This window comes from Scophthalmus maximus, chromosome 6 (genome assembly GCF_022379125.1).
Source record: "Scophthalmus maximus strain ysfricsl-2021 chromosome 6, ASM2237912v1, whole genome shotgun sequence".
Taxonomy (NCBI): Eukaryota; Metazoa; Chordata; class Actinopteri; order Pleuronectiformes; family Scophthalmidae; genus Scophthalmus; species Scophthalmus maximus.
The window spans coordinates 10001897-10023258 of record NC_061520.1 but is presented as its reverse complement, the minus strand read 5'-3'; the positions used below and the strand labels follow the sequence as shown (position 1 = coordinate 10023258).

The window sequence follows — 21362 nt, the reverse complement described above, 5'->3', positions numbered from 1 at the left end:
AAAAGAGACAAAAGACTTACAAGTTATCTTTCTACATGTACAAGACGGCCAACTATAGAAAACAGTGAGGAAAAAAAGAACCTTAAAACATTAGGAGCAATGTGCCTCACAATATACTGTACATGTTTGATGCTCTGCGGAGATTGGAGGTGTGACCTTGATGTGTCTTGGTTAGATAAGGGAAAGAGTTTTTTGTTCTTCTTCTTTAGTGTCTATGGTGTTTCAGGTATTAACAAGCATGTTAATAACCTTTGTCTGACGCACCCTGGGCCTTGGGTGGAATTTTTTTTAAATTGTCTCTCCCTAATCTCTGCTAAATGGGGAGTGAATTTCAAGTCCGCAAACAGTGAAAATCTATGGTCACATCACACGCTCTCATCTGTTCCGTGAGGGTTTTCTGAATACAACTCCCAAGTGTTAACAAATGTTTGGGTGAAGAGCCAACAGAGATGTGTCCTAATTAAAAGTCTTAGCTCTGCATACATTGAGGTTGAAGTACTTTCTCATGCCTGCACAGACATGTGGTGCAGTGAGCTAGACATTACTTACTACAGTCTCTTCCCTTTTTTTATGTTCCACACCTTAAAATACAGATTCTGCTGATTTCTTTCTCTCTACGTACTGGATTAGGACAAATGTAGACTTACTGCTGCATAACAGCAGGGAGGTGGATGGTGCATTTTGACTGGGAGGGGTTGGCCGTCAGCCAGAACGACTACAGCGTCGACGCTGGCACAGCTCTCAGTGCAGGTGTCACATACTGTTGTAGCTCGAGCCATTTTGTCGGAAAAACTATCAGCTAAGTTTACAGAGAACATCTCTCACGGTGACGGAGCCAACGGCATATTCGTTTCCACTTATGCAGTAAATGGAGCATCAGCGTGACGCGTGTGCAATCTCACTGAACAATGCAGAGAGCGTGTTTGAAGAGCATCTCCATACTTTTTAAGTCAGTGCTTGTAGCTATTCAGAGTCACATCCTATTTAACAAAAAGAAAAATCAGTTTATACTTTTCACAATTATCATTTTGGCATGTACAAATCATATCTTGTATGTGTTATAACTGAATGGACATAAATGCCCTCAGAATATGGCGTACCCATCCAAAAAAAAATTACATAACACAGACGTTATAATCTATAGGTCTTTATTTATTTTTGCAGATAACATACATCGCGATCATGCTTTTTCATATAACACCATCTAAAGACATTTATTATATTTTTTTTTTACATAGAATATTTTACATTAGGCCCATGAAACAGCTAAAAATATACAAAACAATATTCTCTTACTAGACATTTCTATTACATTATTATTATCTTTATTATTACTCTATTCTGTTATTGTAATTATATATTTTTTTTTACAGTTGAGAGAGATATGTGCTTTAGTTTCTGAGATAATAATATTATTGCAGAAAACAGCAAATAATATCACCTTTTTTTTTGTTCAACATTTAGACAAAAGAAAAGAAAAACTCAGGTGTACGGACATTCACAGATACATGTATTACACAGTCCAGTTTACAACATCATTCAAGAGAGAAAACTGCAGTATGGTAGCTTTATACAAAATTCACAGAACCCTTTGTCATTGCACATTTATATTCACATATCTTTGAAAAGAAAAACATAGATAAAAGAAAAATAACGGGATTCCTGTCGCACGTAGCTGCCACAGAAGCAAATTTTCTTCATCTTTCTTCATAGTAATACGATGATATCTGTGGTCTGTCACAAAGACGGTTCTTACATTTATATTTTAACATCGCCAATATGTATGATATGTAATAATAGGTTTTCCTTTACCCTATAAAGGAGTAGTTTCAGTGGTGTTGGCCTATATAGTATCTGGCTATGTCCTGTTGTGCTAACAGTGCTTTTTGCAGCCATTTTCTCTCGCCAAGTCTGATATTAGAAATCTGCACCTGCCACAGGACAGAAACACACAATGGCTTCAACTAAAATGACTGAGTGAAGGCCATCACTGTTCACTTACACTGAAAGAAATGATGCTAGCACACAGAAAAAGAGGCAACTATTTGGATCAGCTTTCGAGGAAGCCCAAGTACGTACATGCTGATTTGAGTGTTCGTGTTTCGTTGCTGCTTCATGCAGCATTTTGGATAAATGGGAGAAAATGGCAGAAATTTGAAATTAGTTGCATTTTTTTTTTTCTTAAAACACAGCATTAATTGTTTCAGCGTAAAATGGTAGTATCTGAGAGAATTTGGTCACATCCACCTTTGTTCCTGAGGAGTGGGTTACTAAACAGATACACAAGTAAACGGTTCCTGTCAGAATAGTGGTAGCTATCATAGAAATCCATAATAAAGTCTCCAATGCTGCAGTCCCTGCAACCTAATCATTCACAGTTTAAAATACACAGCAGATCTGAAATAGCATTGGCTTATTGCAACACAACTCTCTCTTTCCACTGAACTGGTTGTTAAAAGGAAAATCTATAATCCATAAATAATCCCCCTCAGCCAGAAATATTGAACGCACAGTGCAAACGTGGGATTTCTGTAATGGCTACACCTTTATTGTTACAGGTGGTAGTTTACAGATCCAAATTGTGCTTGTAGGCGGATGCTGCATTTGCTAAGCCTGACGCTGTGGTGAGGCAGTAGGGGAGGCTTGATTTAATCCAGTGATAGTCAGCGTGTCAACGGTCTGCACCAAACTTTTCAAACTTGAGTATGATTTTGGTCCTTCTCACTCTCACATATAGAAAAACGACCTAAAAGTGATTCTACAAAAAAGATTCAGACAACATACAAAGTTATTGTTCTTTAGAAAACAAAGAAACAATTATAACAGTCTCTTGCTATGTAATGCTATGTTAGTTATTTTTGCTATGGCCACAGGTTTGAATCGAGCCTAAAAAGGAAAAAGAAAAAGCTGGACGCTTCAAATTCCATACTTTACTTGTGCTTTTCAAAGGTAGCCCCAGACATGGGTGGTAAACATTTCAGGCAAACTGCAGGATCCTGCAAGGGAGTGATAGTCTGACTAAATCATATTTTACACATACAAGCCGTTTTGGCCTCACCTGTTGCACATTCCCAGATTTTCTTTGCCTTAAATCGGACAATGATCAATTTTCACTTTTACATACTTTCAAATTGCATTTTCTTCCGTCTACTACACTGCATTCATTTAATGTATGTATTCATTTACAAGCAAAAATGCAATTACCAATATTTTTTCTTTGTACAGTAATTGTATTTTAGTAGATTAATTAATATCTTCAAAGTAGCACAATACCTACTATTTAATCAACGTGGGCCTCCAAATTTAAATTATATGTTCAATATAGAGTAATTTCCTAAGTCACGTCTCCTTTCCTAAAAAGACTCACTTTTTTGCATAATGAAATTCATAATATCACAACAACTTTGCTGGGTAGTTTGTTTTTCCTTTTTAAGTTTTATAACTCTGTATTATACAAATAAACAAACAGAAAACCCACTAAAAACAACTGTGTAATCAGGTTGGTCTCACGTGTCCCCAGGAGGTAGGTGAATAAAAGCAGACATAGAAGTCTGGTGGTCGTTCCCAACCGTGATTACATTTTTTTATGTAGTATTGTGCCAGTCTGGCTGTTGAAACAGCAACAGGCGGAGGTTTCAAATGTAGGCTTCCTCGTTGGCAGGGTCCTGATTCTGGTTTTCTGTCTGCTGGTCCGGCCCGTTTTCCTGAGCCTTCACCAGTACCACAGGCTTGATCATCATCCGGAGGCGCTGCACGGGGGAGAAACGTGGAGAGGAGTGTTAACACCACTGATGTCACACGGCTTAAAAAAAAAATTAAATACAATGAGACATTCGTATGCCATTAGTCGGAACTCAACAGCTGTGAAGTTTGTCATCAAACCCATAAGCCGACGGAAAACACACCAGCTGCACAGCTGTGAGCTCGATGAATGCATAGCCTGGGGCTCGGACAGGCTCCCTCGTGTGATATGAGGTTGTGTGTACTCATACGGCTTTTTGCAATATGGTATTTTAAAAAGGAGAATAAGGGACATTATTTAAAACACTGACAAAATGTTTAGTTCAAAATCTAAATCAAAACATCCTCAAACTTGATAATTCTTCTAAATGCTCTCGGCTGTGGTTGGAGATGGACCCGGGCTCTGCGGCATAGAAGGCATTTACAAGGAGTGTTTGTGAAAGTAAGCGTGCGCCTCGGTGCAGAGCACTAATCAGCCGGCTGATTGCTACAATTAGACAATCAGCGATCAGATGCTACTGCAGGATCTGACACCTGCACATCGCCCCTGACAGCCTCTGTCGCGCTGTCTGCAATTATGGCCCATTTAATCCGCCAGTGGAGGCTGCGAAGCTACAGCATATCTGTCACCACGGGGCCGTATAGATATATGGATATATAAGGTTATTATCCAACACATAGTGGATGACTGCAAATCAAAAAGGCTCTTAATGTAAATGGCACGCCTGAAAATGGTATTATCTTCCATTGATTAGAATCATTAGATCAATAAAAATGCGGTGGGCCGTTCTGCTGCCTACAAATCAATGTTATTCACTGAGAGCTCAGTGGCTTTCGTAGCCAAAAAGCCATCTCAAATTGTTCGAGTGAACAAATTAGAAACTCCATTTGACTAATCCTTTTATCGCTCTCCTTGGCGTTTCATCACATCTTCTCCCAGAACAACTGTGTATTTGCTCATTGCGAAACCATCGGCTCACGCTGCCTTTGGTGCAGTTTTAATGCGCAAAACTCAAAATCCAATTGGGCTAAAACGAACATTCTTCATGAACAGTATGAAGAGTCCTTTGGCTGCTCAGTTACATCTCAGGTACTGCTTTGTTGCCAGCCACATGCAAATGTTGTAAATGGAAAATGATATTAATTCTGGATCAGACTGTGTTGGTAAAAAAAAAATATTCCACAGATTGAAACTCAAAGGTTCATTTAAGCTTCCCATCTTGATTAAAACGCCTCTATAAATCCTCAGGGCTTGTGTATCACATTTAAAATATATAATTTTAGCCTCAGACAACATCAACGCCCCTCTAAACAACACCACTGTGTCCCTGTGTTGGATCGGTCTGCAACCCAGTATGTAAGAATATTTCTGAGCAAAAAAAAAAAATCGTTCATATCCAATAATCCACTTGAAAGTCTCACCACAGAGCCTGCCACGCTATACCGACCGCAGATTAAAATCCAAACCGGCTAATCGATGTGTGAAATGCTCAGATGTGGGTACGTGATGCATATGTTCTGTGAAAAATCTGTGGCTACATACTGTTACTGCAATACACCAGCCAAAGTGTCATGATATTTTCTCTGTGTGTATCTGTATGTATTTTTAACCGACTGTTAAAAGTTGTTGCATCAACTATTGGTGAGTGATCTTACCTCTTTGTATGTGCCTTTGAGTGTGAGGAACATGTAGACCATGTAGCCGGGGATGAGAATCATGGAGGAGAGGGCCATGCACCAGCCGACCCCCTGACCCCAGGACGGGAACACGTAGTCACCCATGGTGAGGGGAACCATCTGCACTGCACTGAACAAGAAGACCCCCTGTGTAAGCAAGGGACAAAGGGAAAAAAGACTTTAGGCTCGTCGTTTTGGATGCAGTCAAAACTGTAGAACTTCACAATTTTGTGGTATGGCGCATGTGTCCAGTCGACACATCACATACATGCATGCATATGAGTGATTTCTTTTGATTTTTACAAATTTTTCTAGCTAAAAATACATTTAAAAGATGTTATCAAAAGACTTAAATTCTTTAAATGACCTTAAGCCTCACCAGGAGCACTTTACTCTATGACGGTATGGTGAGACAGTGCTCATATTTCAATGCAGTCAGTCAGTTAAAGTAGTCAGTTAAGTTTTGTTGTCATTCTTAATATACTCTATATCTTCTGCTGGACACTCAAAAGCCTTAATATTGTCCTTGATGAGGTGATATTTTCCCTTTGGTGTCTGGTACATTGTTGGAGTGTCAGCCACAAATAATAACACTTACAGCCACAATGAGCGGAGTGAAAACGAGCCAGCAGGCCTTCCACCACAGACACGGCCTGTAGCCGATCATTTCCTCGATGTTGTCATAGAATTTGTCCACACCTGGAACCAGAAGTAAAGACCAAATGAATCCTGTATTTGTTATCTTGGTACGGAGATATAGGTACATTCCACAATCCATTATGTTTCTGTGTCTGTTTTTAGGTTGAAAAAAAAAAAATATACTGATAGACACAAGTGTGGCTCACCATAGAACCATGAAATTGAGATGGACTCAAAGAAGACCAGGAAGAGCAGGGACATTCCACTGGCTGAATAATAGTCGAATAGCTTGAACACGTACAGTCCACCCTGTAAAAAAGGAAGAAAAGGAAAACAAGAGAAAATAAGGGGATGCGACAGACGAAGGAGAAAAAACAGAATAATCAGCAGTGGTATTGGATGTACTGGACAGTGCTGAACCACTAAAGTGGAACAACATTGAAGGCGAGAGCACCAGCGGCTGTGGCTGGTGCGTGCTCGTGACAGCTCATTGGTGAGGACAGAACTAGTGCAAAGGATTCCTTGTCGAAGCTGCATTGCTGTGAAAGTGCAGCGCAGACAGGGAGGGCCAGTGTCGATTAAACCTTTCATCAACGACGATGCATGTTCGTCCACAGTCAGGCCAATTCAGGGACCAGCCCGGAGCTTGACTATGGCACGATGGGAAAGCGAAAAAGCAGAAGTAGAGGGACATGTTTGCCTATGGCGCTTGTGCAAAGGCAAACATGCACTGGTTTTAACTTTTAGTTTCAGAATGCCTAAGAAAAAAAAAGCAGCTGTACATTGTGCAGCAGTTGCTTGTAATTTCGTATGGCATACAGTACTTTGAAGGTCTCTTTTGACTTGCCGGACCAAAGCCTGGAAACGAGAAGTTAGAGTCTATGACAATCTTGTGAAATATGGTCCAAGTTGCATTTTCGTTTAGTAGAAATTACTGAATCGATGTCGGGAGAGAGCTACAGTAGGACAAAAACGTTGATTGATATATTAAGAACCGTCATTGATCCATATTTTCGATGGACATAGTTCATAATGCCCCATTAAGGTAATGATTGAAGATAAATAGGTGAATGTTTGTCAAGCTGAGTTAATGCTCTTGCATTTGCAAGTCATCATAGGTCACTTGATGAGGTCAAACCACTGGTGTTCTGTGGGACAGGTCTATGAAAAATATACAAGCACAAATGCTTGGAAATACCTACAAATTATATTTATATAGTAGTTTGGTGCTTGATAAACTAACGAAAACGTAGACACACTATTCTGAATATGTCAACAGTTACCAACCGCCACCCGGCTGGTGTTTTGAGTGTTCTTGAACAAACTGGCCAGTAGAGTCTCTGAGAACTGGCAGATTTGTCCAATGAGAAAGAGGAATGTACCTGGGTGATGTTGGACAGTCCAATGATGTAGGAAATAAGGCAGACGACAGCAATGAAGATCTCTCTGCGTTTTCGGAGAGCCCGGGGGAATTCATCAACCAGTGCAGTGATGAAGCCTTCCACGGTGCAGAACTGGAGAGATTGCAGAGTCATGTCGAAACAGTGTTAGGTAATACACTGCTGTCATGATAAAAACATCCGGTCAAATGCTATGACAAGTGTAAGACAAAGTAACACTATAATAACAATGTTTTATAAAGGTTTCCACCCAGAAGCAAAAGACTCCATTCATTTGATATATACTACTATGGTCCAGAAGTAAGAACTTGGATAATTTTTGAAAATTTTGTTTGTCATCTTTACCTGGCTGTCAATTCCCAGCATCAGCAGCATGGAGAAAAAGAGGATGGCCCAGAGGGGAGAGATGGGCAGCTGGGTGACAGCCTCAGGATAAGCCAAAAACGCCAGGCCAGGCCCTGACAAGGGATAAATAAAATAATATAGACGTTGCATGAGTAATGAAATATCACAAAATGAAAGGTAAAGTTCTTACAATACAATAATTGTAAAAACTGGATCAAAGAAGTTACTGGATCTGTGTCCTTGGGAGAAAAAAAAGAATGCTTAAAATACAAGTGGGTATTAACACAAGGATTGAGAGCATTGAAAAACCACTGAGAATTTTTCTTCATCACTAATAAACACGAAACGAGAACTGACATAACGTGACGGTGTAAAAACTGGATGAGAAAATAAGAAACCCAGCAATTTCAAGGGCAAATTTGTGCACGGTAGCAAATATCTCCTGCCCGTCGTGCCTATTGTCGCTATCGAGTTTCAACATTGATTGCAATTACCTGAGGCCGCCACATCAGCGATGGGTCTCTTTGTTACATTGGACATGAATCCCACGATGGAGAAGATGACGAGGCCAGCGAACATGCTGGTGAAGGAGTTGATGCAGCAGACAATGATAGAATCTCTGTTGGGGGGAGACAAAGCACAAGGCAGCCATTGTCACGCCTGTATCAATTCCTTATCAACCCGTCACACATTGTCGAGAGGCGCGGGGGGAAGGGACGGCGCCATTTTGCATCCTGCAGCAGCACGGCGGTGGAATACATTCAAATTTGACCCGTTCTTTCTAAAAAATGCCAGTGAGTTCCAGCAGTTTCAGAGCCGTTGTAACCAAGGCTCAATAGTTGTTGCGCTACCGGCTAATGTTTACCCTACAATGTGACACTGGCTGTGACAAACCTAACCCTGTAGGAGGTACAGCCCAAATCATGAAACAACATGGTAAAGATTGAGGCTCAATAGTCCCAAAATAGACAAAACTATGCTGCCAGGATACCAAAAATAATCCCAAGAAGAGACGTCTGCACGGTCACCATTAAAAATGAAGAGATATAGGATGTGTCTGCACTGGTTTTTAAGAAACACTGTGTCAAAATGTGTTGTTAATGTTTAATGTTTAATTGAAGCGGTAAATGAACCGGAACTGGAACATATCTAAAATCACCTACCTGTACACGTTGTTCTTGAAGGGATTGTAGCTGCCGAGAGCAATCAGAGAACCTAATCCCAGCCCGTAGGAAAAGAAGATCTGAGTGGCAGCGTCCAGCCACACCTGGCACCCAGAGATAAGAGAATAACTAATAAATAACCAGGTCTGGACACAGGCATTGAGCAAAGTTTATACTGAATACAGTTGAACAATGGGTGGGAAAAAAATTAATCTCACTGTGACGTGGCCTCATTTGCCACAAACTGGGGGGAAATATTTGTTGCAGGAAACTGTAACACCTACGTGCTTGTATTGCAAACTTAGTCCTGATCCACTCCTAATCCCATTACATCCCATCTTGATCTGGCCCCGTGTCATGTACTACTTCAAGTTTAATATGTAGCTAAGTTATGTATTAACAGAAGAAAAAACCAGGCAATGTCTAAAAGAAATCCGTCAAACACTGAATACAGTGGGAGTCTCTGTTTCTGGACACCGTCTTTCAAAATATACTTAAGCCTTTCAATAGCTATTTGAGATTATAGTATTAATTAGCCTGCATCTTACGAAATAAATGTGTACAAAAAGTGTTTGGAAAACATGCTAAAAGTAATATTTTCATGGCTATATATTTGCTGCCCTTGCAAAGCGATTGTTGAAGACATTGTCAATGAGGGTTGGTATCACGATTTTACTGTACGCTTAGTGAGCATCTATTTGGATTAGTATTTTCTCCACCCAGTGACTTATTACAATATCAGATGCAGGGAAGCAATCTCTACAGTGAGTGCAACATTGCCCCAAAAGTCAAAATTAATTCAACTGGAGCTTCTCTTAAACATCTGGGCCTGCACGACAGAGAGAGAGCGGAGAGACATACCTCAGACTCCTTGAGCTTTGCAAAGTCTGGTGTGATGTAGAAGCGGATCCCGTCAATTGCACCAGGCAGAGTGATGCCACGGCAAAACAGGATGAAGAGCATAAAGTAAGGGTATGTGGCCGAGAAGTAGACCACCTGAGGGACACAAAGGGACAAAGGCCGTTGTTAACTTTTTAAAATCAAAAACTTACAGGCAATATTGTGTTCGGAGTATTCGTCGTGCAAGGCAACCAAACTGTAAGAAGTAAAACTGTAAAAGTTGTTCAACTCGACAAGGAGCTCTGTCACTGCGGCGCCACCCACGCAGAGCAGTGGTGACCTAGTCTGCCACTCCCCAGAGGCCAGATGACCCCAGAACGGTTGGGTTCAGCACACTCCCTGTGCGCTATTGGACTCCTTATAAGAACTAATTATACACTGTTCTGTCAGAGTCAACACATTAAAGATCACGGAGAAAAAAGAATGAGAATTTTATAATTTTGTGGTTCACAGAGCCGAGCTTAGCACTGTCTCCCATTGTGTAAAATACATGTGCTTATGAGTGTAGAATAAAAGGGAAACTGCATGTAAAATATTCTGTAGGGGGTGGTGTTGCATCTTGATCTTCAAGCTAATCCTACACTAATAGCAAACTAAAACAAACTAGAAGTAGATACATCAAGGTTTTAAAAAATCCTTAATTCCATTTTTTTGATATTAATCCAACATGTCATTGTGTCAATGCTGTGACCTTGAGCAGCAGACTATGACGCATGAAGTTATATTGTGCAATTTGAACTCCACAACAGATTTTTTTTTTGTTTCTGTCTTCGTCCCCTTCTTCTACTTACTTTGCCCGTCCAGCCGACCCCCTTCCAGATACAGAAATAGACGAGCACCCACGCAATAGCGAGTGTGATGGCCAGCGGGATCCGGACCTCCCCGGGCTTCTCCAGGCCATCGGTCAGCTGGTGCATGTTACGTCTGCAGGGAAGGAGTAAAGCGGCCTTACTTCAATGCACAAATGCATCCTTTATCTCAAACATGCAGCACGCATGGGAGCATCCACAAATATGCACGTGTCTGGATATTCACAAAGAGCCGGGCCTGTATTTTCTCACTTCTAAAGCTTTTTAAAGGGCCACCAGTCAAAGGAAGCCATCCTTGCATTCAGGCACATCTATAGTCTTTTTGTCACTCATCCACTTTTTTGTCTTGGTTTCGACTATCGCCATTAATTGTATTTGCACATTTTCCATGCTAGTTGTGTCATGGGTTGGATAGATATCAAAGGAAGGTCAGAGTCTGAAATGCAGATGGCCCTATCAGACTTTGACCCCTGAACTGGCCCTTCATTACACACAGTAGGGGCAACGACCTTTCTGTCGCTAATACTGGTTCACAACGGAGCAGTGTTCTTGTGATCTAAGAGGACCCTTGTGTTCAGCTTACTCCCAGAACTCCACCACGGCGCTGGTGAGGTTCCTGGTGTCTGGGATGCTGTAGTTGGTGTAGCAGCGGTCTGTGTTCCAGGGATTGCCACAAGTCTGCCATGGCAGATCCTGAAAATTAAGGGAACAAAAAAAAGGGAAGAAAGAGGAAGAAAGAGGAAGAAAAAAAAATCACACAGACAGCTCTTTTTACTTGGACCACTCTCCCACCCTCGGGTCTCATTCTTTCTGGCTGTCGAGCAGCCAAGACCATGATACTCATTTGGGACATTGCGATTTCATGCTCTTCTCACAGGAATGAATGCTTCATCGCCAAATGCATTTATCAATACCTTGTGTAAGGCGCTAATTATGTGGGAAAGGAAGTAATAAATGTCATACTCTGTTAGGGGCTGTGCACTGTTATATAAGTGGCACTGGCAAACAGAACCTGGCACATGACTAAAAGGGTTACGATGTAAATAAAAATAAATATCTGTGCTTTGTTCCAGTTTAAAGGGCCACTTGTGTGAGATCTTAAAGAATACCCCCCCCCAACACACACACACATACACACACAAACACACCCTGGACATGTATAAACATCAAATACTCACAGCAGTGAAGGAATTGTACAGATAGTAAAGAGCCCAGGAAATTATTACAATGTAATAGATATTGAGCCAGAAGGACAGAACTGCAGCAGCCAGACCCACACCTGAAACAACAGGAGAGTAGACGCATGATGTTAAATCTTGCTGAAATAAAGAAAGAGTCAAAAATGTCTGTAAGTTGTTTGTTTTTTTGTTTTTCTTTGTTAATGGGGAATACACCTTTCTTAATTACGCAATTACAAGGCCCCCAAATCCGGAAAAATTCTACATGGCCTACATGAGGCGGCCAATTAACATAACAATTAACAAACATAGTTTGGGGCCTTGGGGATAACGCAAAAGTGCCTTTTACCTTTGAACATGGGAGCCAGTTTCCACACTCCAAGCCCTCCAATAGAAGTGTACTGACCAAGAGCCGTCTCCAGAAAGAACAGGGGCATACCAGCAAATATGAGGGTCAAAAAGTAAGGAATCAAGAAGGCCCCTGAATGAGAGGTGAGAGGTAAAGGTGTATAAGTGAAGGTGAACCATGAACTATTAACATGCAACATAATCCAGATGAGATATTTGGTAAAAGGAGCATTTGGTATTCACACTGCGCCCAGATCAGTGCCTGGGCTCTCGTTTGTGCGCAATTACGCATGGCTGCCATGGTGGGGGTGGGGTGGGTAGAGGGGGTACACTTAAGATTTATCTAAATTAAAAGACCTCCGGGAGTTTACTGGCAGGTTTTTCATGTCGACATCTTTGCACTCCTTTTTTTCGTGTATGGATATAAGGAAAATTGTCAAGAATTCCAGATTACCTCCTCCGTTTTTTCCACATAAATAAGGAAATCTCCAGACATTCCCGAGTCCGATTGCGTATCCGACACAAGAGAGAAGAAAGTCAAATTTCCCAGCCCACGTTTCTCTCTCGGGTACGTCCTGTTTCTTCTGCACTTTCACTACCAGGGTTTTGGGTTTGTCGTTTGGCGTGGTGGTGGTGGTGGTGGTGGCGGCGGTGGTGGGCGCGTCATTCACAGTCTCCGTTAAGACGTGTCCGTCCGAGGCTTTGGTCCCGTTGGTGGCCATGGTCACTGTGAGTGTCGGTTAGTCCTGACCAGTGGAGAGGAGGGGGTTTCAGCACCGGTCCAGACAGACAGCAGCTTCTCCGTCGCGTATACACCTCGCTCCTGCAGACAGCAGCCGAGCGGGGGCGAATAATCGGGGCAGTGAGAATGATTATGGGCAGAAGCAGAGGCACCTTCGCAGCGCTCCAGCGACCCTGGGAACACAAATAAATATGTGATGAATAAAAAAAAAAATTCAGAGGACCTCAAATAGATCAAATCATTTATCTTGCAAATGTACTTGTTTGGAATATTGTCTGAGGTGGAATGTCAAATCAAAATGATGAAGGATTCGTTTGCGTAATTCTACTTGGTAAAGAAATTAACACCATAGAAAACAAAACAATTTTCCTGAATTTCAGTTTATTACTGGAATGACTTATTTCGCATTTACACAACCATCAGTTGTTTGAAAAATGTATATTAATTTTCTAAGTATAAAAATGTTGCCAAATTACTTATTTTGAAAAAGAAATTCCTGACATTTTACACGAATAATATTATTAATAATACTGAAAACAGTATTTATATATTTGACAGGATTATTGTGCATGCATCCATTTTAATTGCATGACATTTCTTCAAGGGTGGAGAGGGAGGGGGAGAAGAAAAAAAAATCTGCCCCACGATCCGTGAACCCCACAGGATCAAATAAAGACTTCTCATGCAATAAGAATCACTTCTGATCGCCTGCAGTGAATGCATGTTAGGAGGAATTTAGAGCCATGCTCTTGTCCTTGATTCATGAGGCTCTGAATCCAATCGCCCACTTCCCACTGCCAGGGCACAAGAGAAGAGCAGTGAAACAGAATTAGGAGTCCGACGCAACGATCGTGTCTAATGAATCACCTGGAGTGACGATAAGTCACCGAGTCTGAATTTACATTCTCATCAGGACAGAGGTGAAATATTTCATTTTCTTATGAATTACTATTCATTTTAAATTGCAGCTAGACATGGCCTTTACGTAATAACACCATTTTCGCCAGGCCATTTCATTTAAAATATATGTTAGTATAATATTTGAAAACTTTTTTTAAAAACGCCAAACGTCGTGGATGGAACCTGGAGCGCGCGCCTCTGTACCCCGCGTGCGTAATTGCGAGGAGCAAACCCGGGCAACACGGTTACATTCAGATCTTCTTTTTCATATTCATATTAAATCAATTTCATATTAACACCTACTGTGAATATTCCGGGTTCAGAATTTACATTTGACACATTTCGAGCATGAGGCTGCAGGACTCGCGCATCAGATGCGCCACTGACCCTCATGAGACAACTCTGCGTCGCCGTCGAGTGAGGCGCACATTGCCAAATTCAGCGCATCTGCGTGCGTCGTGCCAAAATTCCTCCGTGGCTCGTTTGAAAGCCATGCGTCTTCGAACACAAAAACCACACTTCTGTTTTCTATTCAAATCCAAACGGAATACTCACAAGTCAAATGTTTTTCCTCGCCACGGTGTTTTCCCGCTGGGGAAATCCGAATTTGAAGGAAAAGTTACTTCCTCGCACTTTTGCAGGATAACACCGATGTGGAAACTTCGCGAGCGAGCGAGCACATACGATCCTGAGGGGGGGAGGATGGCGGACAAAATGCGTCTTCGAGAGCGAGGTGCTGTCCTTAAGGGAGTGGTGCTGAAAGAGAGGAGGGGAGAGAAGACGGGGAAAGGAGCTGCCGCCGTCTGAGCTGAAGCGAGCAGGGACGTAACATGGAGCGCAAAGGATCCTCACTCTCATCTGCACAGCGCCAATGTCACCTCAAAGTCGACCCTCCCCAACGCCAACATTTCCACCACTGAGATGGCAGCGGGTTTGAGAGCGGAGCATCCTCTTGTCTCAAGGTTTTATATCCTTACTCCTGCAGGTCTTTTTTTTCTTTCTTTTTTTTAACATTAGCAACCCCCCCCCCCCCCCCCCCCCACCCCCCTTCTGACTCACTCACTCAAGGGCCAGTTGATGCACACCAAGACTCATATAGCTTACGTAACATTTGGATATCAACTTGCTTGTGCTGTAAGTTATTTCTACAGAGGACTCCATCAAGTTCTGCACGCTTTCTTTCCATCATATTTCAATTTTCTAAAATGTCCATCCATCCACATTTTGGATAATTAATGGGAAACATATTGTGTGAAAAAAAAGAAAAGAAAGACAGAAAAATGGCCACACTCAGGGTAAAAATAATAGTAATAATTTGATGTATAACGTTATACATCAAATGCATCCACTCCAAAGTCGCAGATGTGGGCGATGCCGAAGGCTTCCTCTGTAGCTTCTGGCAAAACATGATAAGGAAGGTCTCGGCCAATAAAGGGAGTCAGGGTGTGTGAGATAAATTGAAAACTGTGCTTATAATCTTCTTAGCCCGCCGTCTTCCAAAAGGAAATACCCTTGTGGAACATCCCAAATGATCAGTCTCAAAGCAGACTTTAACCCCCGCATCGGAATAAATTATTAGGGTCTCACTGGGAGATTTAGACTCTTTCGGAGTTTGACAGCTAAAGGTTTTAAATTGTGACATTGAGTAAGGATACAACCAATGTTAATGTTTAAGGAAAGAAAATCTTCCTATGTCTTTGGTAATGACAGATGTGTGACTGAAGCCAGTGAAGCTTCATTTTAATGTAAGGTGACATCACATGCAATGTCATTGTCATGATGTCACTGTTATGGATGCATTACATACATTAGTGTGACAAAAACGGTGAATGTAAGATAAGGTACACACTCGCTCTGATTGGTTATTAATTCCTCTCCAAGGATTCAACTCTGACCCAATCACATAGAGTCGACATGGTAATGCTGAGTGGCACTAGGTGTCCGAAGGTTGGGTCCCCCAGGTTCCTATTTCTTATGATATGAATCATAGACTGTATATAATAAATGGAAATGGTCACTGGAATGGGAATACGGAATGCCGGAAGCCTTTATTCTCTGGAATCACCGGCAGAGGGCGACTCACTGGTTGCAAAAAACACAAGTCAGTTTCCATAGAAATCAATGAGAAAATGATCCTATTCTCTTGATTCATAACATCAGTGAACATTTTCCTCAAGAGCTTGTAGTCTCAATCGCTAGTTTCAAGTCTTCTCCAATGCGACATGATGTTCATTTCGTAAATGAAAGTCTCATTTAGGGTAAAGTAGACGACAAAGCGCGGCATGCATTGGAGCGTGTCTTCGGCATGATTGACAGATAGTACCGTCCAATCGGTGTACGGTTGCACGTGTAGGCGGGTGCGCACTGGACGAGCTCTCAGCCAGACTCACCCCCGCCCTTTTGTCTGGTTGCAAAAAAAACAAAATGGCGCTGGTCAAACGGCAGTTCCCTAACCAATGGGTGACGTCACGGTGGGTTGCAACTTGATGTGAATGTATATCTGGCCATTGGCCATTTTATAGAAACATATATGTTTGGACGTACTGACCAACCAAGATGAGTTTCTTTGTTCTCTAGAAAACTCATAACATTTTAGTTTTTTGTTATATGAGACACTGTGTGCCGGCGTTTGTGTGAGTTTCTGTCTGGTTATAATTGATGAATAATAATATTAATCCTCAAGTTTATCTCGGTCTGTGTTTCACTGTGTGTTGTGTCCAGAGTGCCACGATGCCTTCCTTCAACCATTTCCATTTTCTCCTGTTCATTTGATTATATTCTTCTTTTTCTTCTTTGCCCCCACAACTCCTTATTTATCTTGCTTCCCGTGCTACCCCCCGTGTTCACCTCAAATCTTTCCCTCCCATCTTTTTCCCTCCGCTATGCTTTAGGCTCTGCATCGCCGACTGAGGTACTACTGAAAATCCCCACCACAGCTAGAGAAGGAATGAATGCCCAGATGGTGAACCAATGAGGGGTGAGCTAGCCTTCTAATGATACAAAACGAAATTTTGCATTTCTAATCCCAACCGGCTGATTGGCCTGCAGGCTGTGGCACCTCTGATGTGCAAAAAGCCTCCTGTTGGCCCGCAGCTCTCGTATGGGGGGAATTCAAAATGCCACACAGACGAGAGCTGGTGGAGCTGAGCTTGTGGCCCGGGCCCCACCTGATTGTGAGCCTGTGTGCAGTGGAGCTTGTAATTACAGAAGGAGGTGGTAGTAATAGAGAGCAGAGTACAGGCAGACACTCGGCCAGACAGCTGTCCCCCCTGTCAGTTTCACTGCTCAGACATAGGGGACAAAACATGATGCTCCGAGACTGTAGAGCAGATCATCGCTCATGTGAGAACGACAAAATGGCGACGCGGGTGATGATGACAGCGATAACGATGACAGATGCATTTTGTAATGCAAGCATACATGCATTTACAGATGCCTTTACAAATATCTTCCCTCTCGTTGTCTGTGTTCCTCCGAGGATTTGCACAAATGTGTGTGATGGAAACATGAAAAACTTCGTCCCACGTGTACATTTTCGGAAAACTGCAACTCCAGCAGGATATATTTAAATGCATGCAAAACAAATATTGTGCGTTGATAAACGGAAATGAATGCACACATAGCTGTGAGGAGAGGATGTCTTTGCACAACTAGGAGTCTACATCCACCGCACTTGAGCCTTGAGCTAAGTGCTAACGTCAGCACTTGAGCATACTTGCATTTACAATACAACATGCGTATGTTTAATCCAGGTAGTGTTTGTCCTGTTTCACCGTGTGTGAAATACAGCTGAGGCAGATGGGAATGTCATACGTTTTGCAATCATTTAGTCATGAACCAAAGTATTTGACATTTTTCAGTTCAGATGTGACAATGTTGCTATGTGGAAAGTTAAGGGTTCACCTAAAGGATTAAAGTTCATCCTGAGGGAGCATGAATGTGAATCTGATCTATGACTATCCATCAAACAGTTGTTGAGTTATTTGGACAATTAAAAGTGGACCAACCATGGAGGTAAAAATTCAAACGTACCTCATTTTCTTTTTGCGACAGCGATATGAGACAGCAGACACTCCACTGCTTCACCGTTGACCTCTTGTATCCTGAGAATTCTCCAAACAGATTAAAAACCTAACAAAAAATACTTCCGTCTCTTCATCAACAAAATTGCATATTATTACAGTCTTATGGCATTATCACATTGAAAGACCTTCTTATCTCTGAACCTGTATTACGTGCAGGAATCACCTGCAGTCACTCTCCAAATCAATTTCAAAGCTTGGCAATCAATAGAAAGCGAATAAGATTTTTTTGGGTGCATTGTTGTATTTTGGCTTTGCACTTGAGAGCTTATGGAAATGAATGTGTGTTTGTGCATGTGAACAACAGATAAAGACTGACAGGGTCTGAGACAGAAAGACAGACAGGGCCCTATGCCGTCGCTGTTCCACGTCTCCTGAGGCTAAAAAGCTTCTCTTCTTTTCGGGTGGCGCAGAGAGGGAGGGACTGTTGTCAGGACCAGTTATGTGTAACACTGCAGACCCACAGATTGTGTCTGGCTCTTCATTGGTAAGTCAGTCAGGTAGGACGCTGCTAGGCCTCTCCAGAGGAGCCTTGGCGCGACGTTTCCGCTTGCAGTGAAAAGATGGAGACAAAGTGATGTTTCTGTTGCCGGGTGATTCACAAAAAGAACCCAGGGTGCATTTCTAAAAAAAAAAAAAGGGGGGGGAGGGGGGTGAAAACACAGTAGCAAAGTAAAAACAAATACTGGCCTCCTTCACTCTTCTCACAGTCAGGGAGAAATGTAGAAGTTGATGAGGAAAGAAGGAAGAAGGAAAGCAATGCCAAAATGTTCCTGCTGAGCCAACTTCAGCTGTATTGTAGTGTCATCTTTAAAAGTAGCAGCAGCCATACTGGAAAACTAGATTTTTCTGTCGGTAACTTAAACAATATTTATGGAATAATGCCAGAATTACTGGTGATTCAAAACGCAACCATCAGTTGACCATTAACTGGTTGTAAATTCATGCAAGTCGTTTTCCTTCATCAATTAACATTAAGTAACTGTCATGGCCTAAATATCACGAGACGTGTCAAGCCGGTAGACATCTGATGAATGATGTATCGTCTGTAAATGAGCCGTGACATTGTTTTGACCCCTGTCATGATTTATCACAGTATTGTTGACCAGGGAAGCACAAGGTAACCACGCTGCAGCAGAAACATGTACAACATGTCAATGTGCGTTCTCACTGTTGATGCAAAAGGTCGTATTTTCCATGAGTGATATCAGCCACATGTCATATTAAATTCACCGTATCATCATGTAAATAACGGGGTGAATATTAAGCATGGCAGGAGACGTTTCTGTTAAAGCTCCTGTTCCAAACATAGACTGTGTATGAAAATAGTCACAGTCACTGTGTCCGGAAAGTGAAGCCAATTCAGGGTGCCTGAAACCTGTATTCTCTCAAATGACCAGCAGAGGGCGACTCCACCGGTTGCAAAAGAGAAGTCAGTTTCTATAGAAGTCTATGAGAAAATGACCATACTTCTCAACTTGATTTTGAGTCAGTAAAGATTTTGCTGATTAGTTTATGGTCTCAATTGCTAGTTTCACGTGTTCTTCAATACACCATGATGTTCATTTAGTAAATTATAATAATAAAAATGTATTGGATTTATAAAGCGCTTTTCGAGTACCCAAAGCGCTTATACAAAACAAGACAAAACAAGAAAAAAAAGAGGAGAAGAGGTGGGTTCTAAGACATGACTGAAAGGTTGGGAGGGAGTCGGAGTCACGGCGTATGGTCCCATTTACAGTAAAATAGAAGATAAAAAAAGGTATGTATTGGAGCGTGGATACAGTGTGATTGACAGCTAGTGCCATCCAATAGGTGCATGGTTGCAAGTAAAGGTGAAAGTGCAGTGGACGTGCTCTCAGTTAGGCCCAACCCCACTCCTCCAAATATGGTTACTTCTGGTTTTAATGTCTGGTTTCAAAAAACCAAGATGGCGCTGGCCAAAATGCTAAACTCGAGTTTTAAAGAAAGTTTTTTTTCGATTTTTGATGAAGTTTTGTAGCACATTTCATAGTAATCAATCCATTAGTTGTTTAAACAATTCACTAAAAACACAACAGTCAACCTAATGGTTGCACTAGACAAGAGGAAGAGTCAGCGGTCATTGATCTGAGTAGATTACATCCTCTGGGAAACAAAAAAAACTATGACCATCCATGCAAAGTGGGACACATTTCAATCTCAGCTAAAGTGGTGGACTCTAGAATCACGAATGTTAAACAGGCCCATTATGTGACCACGTCTGTGTCACTAATGCGCTTTTATTTACACACTTTAATGAAAGAGCTTATGAATGAAAAAATGATGCATTAAAATGGTAATTAATGGTAATTTACCCATTGTTTGTTTATTCATTGCCACCTCTCACTTGACCGTTTTTTGTGTGATTGTGTGTTAAGTGAAGAGCACTGCATTCTGAGGAGGTGGTGATTATTTTAGCAAAAATAAATAGATAAAAATAAAAAAGGATTTACACATCACAGTGAACATTGCATTCCAAACATGTATTTGAAAGGCTTCTTCTCCCAACATCGGAGATGCAGAAAGCAACACCAGTCAATGTTATGTATAGTTGCACATTACATGAGGTCATTCCACATTCAGGGCAGATATGGAAAAGCAAGTACATTAAATGACGTTGCTTCATGGTTGAATCAAAACCTCTTCAGGTTTACAAGTGATTATGATGATCTGATGTGATTGGTGACTCTCAGAAGCCAATTGTAATAGTTCCCCATTAAAATACTGATTACTTTGTGTGATTTTAACCTCATCGGTTGGAGCGAGTGATCCCACTTTAGCCCAAAATATGCATGCTGAAAATATGTGGCTGTACTCGTGGACTGCAAACACTGACTAATGAGCGAGCAGCCCTGTACTTGCAGAAACCCAAAGCAGAAGAAGCAGAGCTGCATGCACATCTGTGGTCTGTTTTTGGATTTCATCCAACCTTTTCTACTACAACAACTTGACAATTTTCAAAATATAAGTGTTATTACATAAGCAATAGGTGCCAGATCTATCTTTGTCAATCTTGGAATATACTGTACGCAGTATTCGACCACTCAAACGCCTGTCGTGTAGAAACGGCTAACAGGGCTTTCACACCAAAAGGTCAATATTGCTCAGAGCATGGGGTTCCTATGTTTGCAATCAAAAGAGCTCTGTACTGCACAGCAGCAGGCTCTGCACTTATTTTACTGCAAAAATCAAGGATATGAAGATGTACCATTTGTATGTCTAAATTCCTGGCTATGCAATTTTATTTACATCAAGTAAAATATTTAAATACAAATCCTCATATAGAAAAAGTATTAGAAGATTATTACTGCACATTTTGTGTACTGTCATCTAGAGTTACTCTTTACTCTGCGCTTGGTGTGACATTAGAGTAAATACTGTGTTACTAAACATGCAACACAAGTAACTCCAAAGACA

General features: G+C 41.5%; 1 protein-coding gene across 1 annotated transcript; it reads right to left on the bottom strand.

Annotated features, from left to right (window-relative positions):
- Positions 1-1131: 1131 nt before the first annotated feature.
- slc6a1b (solute carrier family 6 member 1b) lies at positions 1132-14794 on the bottom strand. Its single transcript, XM_035631761.2, has 15 exons — positions 14398-14794; positions 12655-13115; positions 12202-12333; positions 11853-11953; positions 11258-11367; positions 10657-10789; positions 9827-9961; positions 8966-9069; positions 8297-8421; positions 7803-7915; positions 7440-7571; positions 6264-6366; positions 6017-6117; positions 5398-5565; positions 1132-3749 (listed from the first exon to the last, which is right to left on the bottom strand). Exons 2-15 carry the CDS (start codon positions 12920-12922, stop codon positions 3636-3638), a joined length of 1839 nt encoding a protein of 612 aa, XP_035487654.2. The 5' UTR covers positions 12923-13115; positions 14398-14794; the 3' UTR covers positions 1132-3635.
- Positions 14795-21362: the final 6568 nt, after the last annotated feature.

Bases quoted from the DNA above. Each gene is read 5' to 3' on its own strand.
- slc6a1b (XM_035631761.2), bottom strand. From the start codon at position 12,922: ATGGCCACCAACGGGACCAAAGCCTCGGACGGACACGTCTTAACGGAG. The intron at 11,954-12,201 runs GTAAAAGGCACT...CTGTTGTTTCAG, and splicing joins ACTGGCTCCCATGTTCAAAG to GTGTGGGTCTGGCTGCTGCA. The intron at 8,422-8,965 runs GTAGGTGATTTT...TCCCCCCAACAG, and splicing joins TTCAAGAACAACGTGTACAG to AGATTCTATCATTGTCTGCT.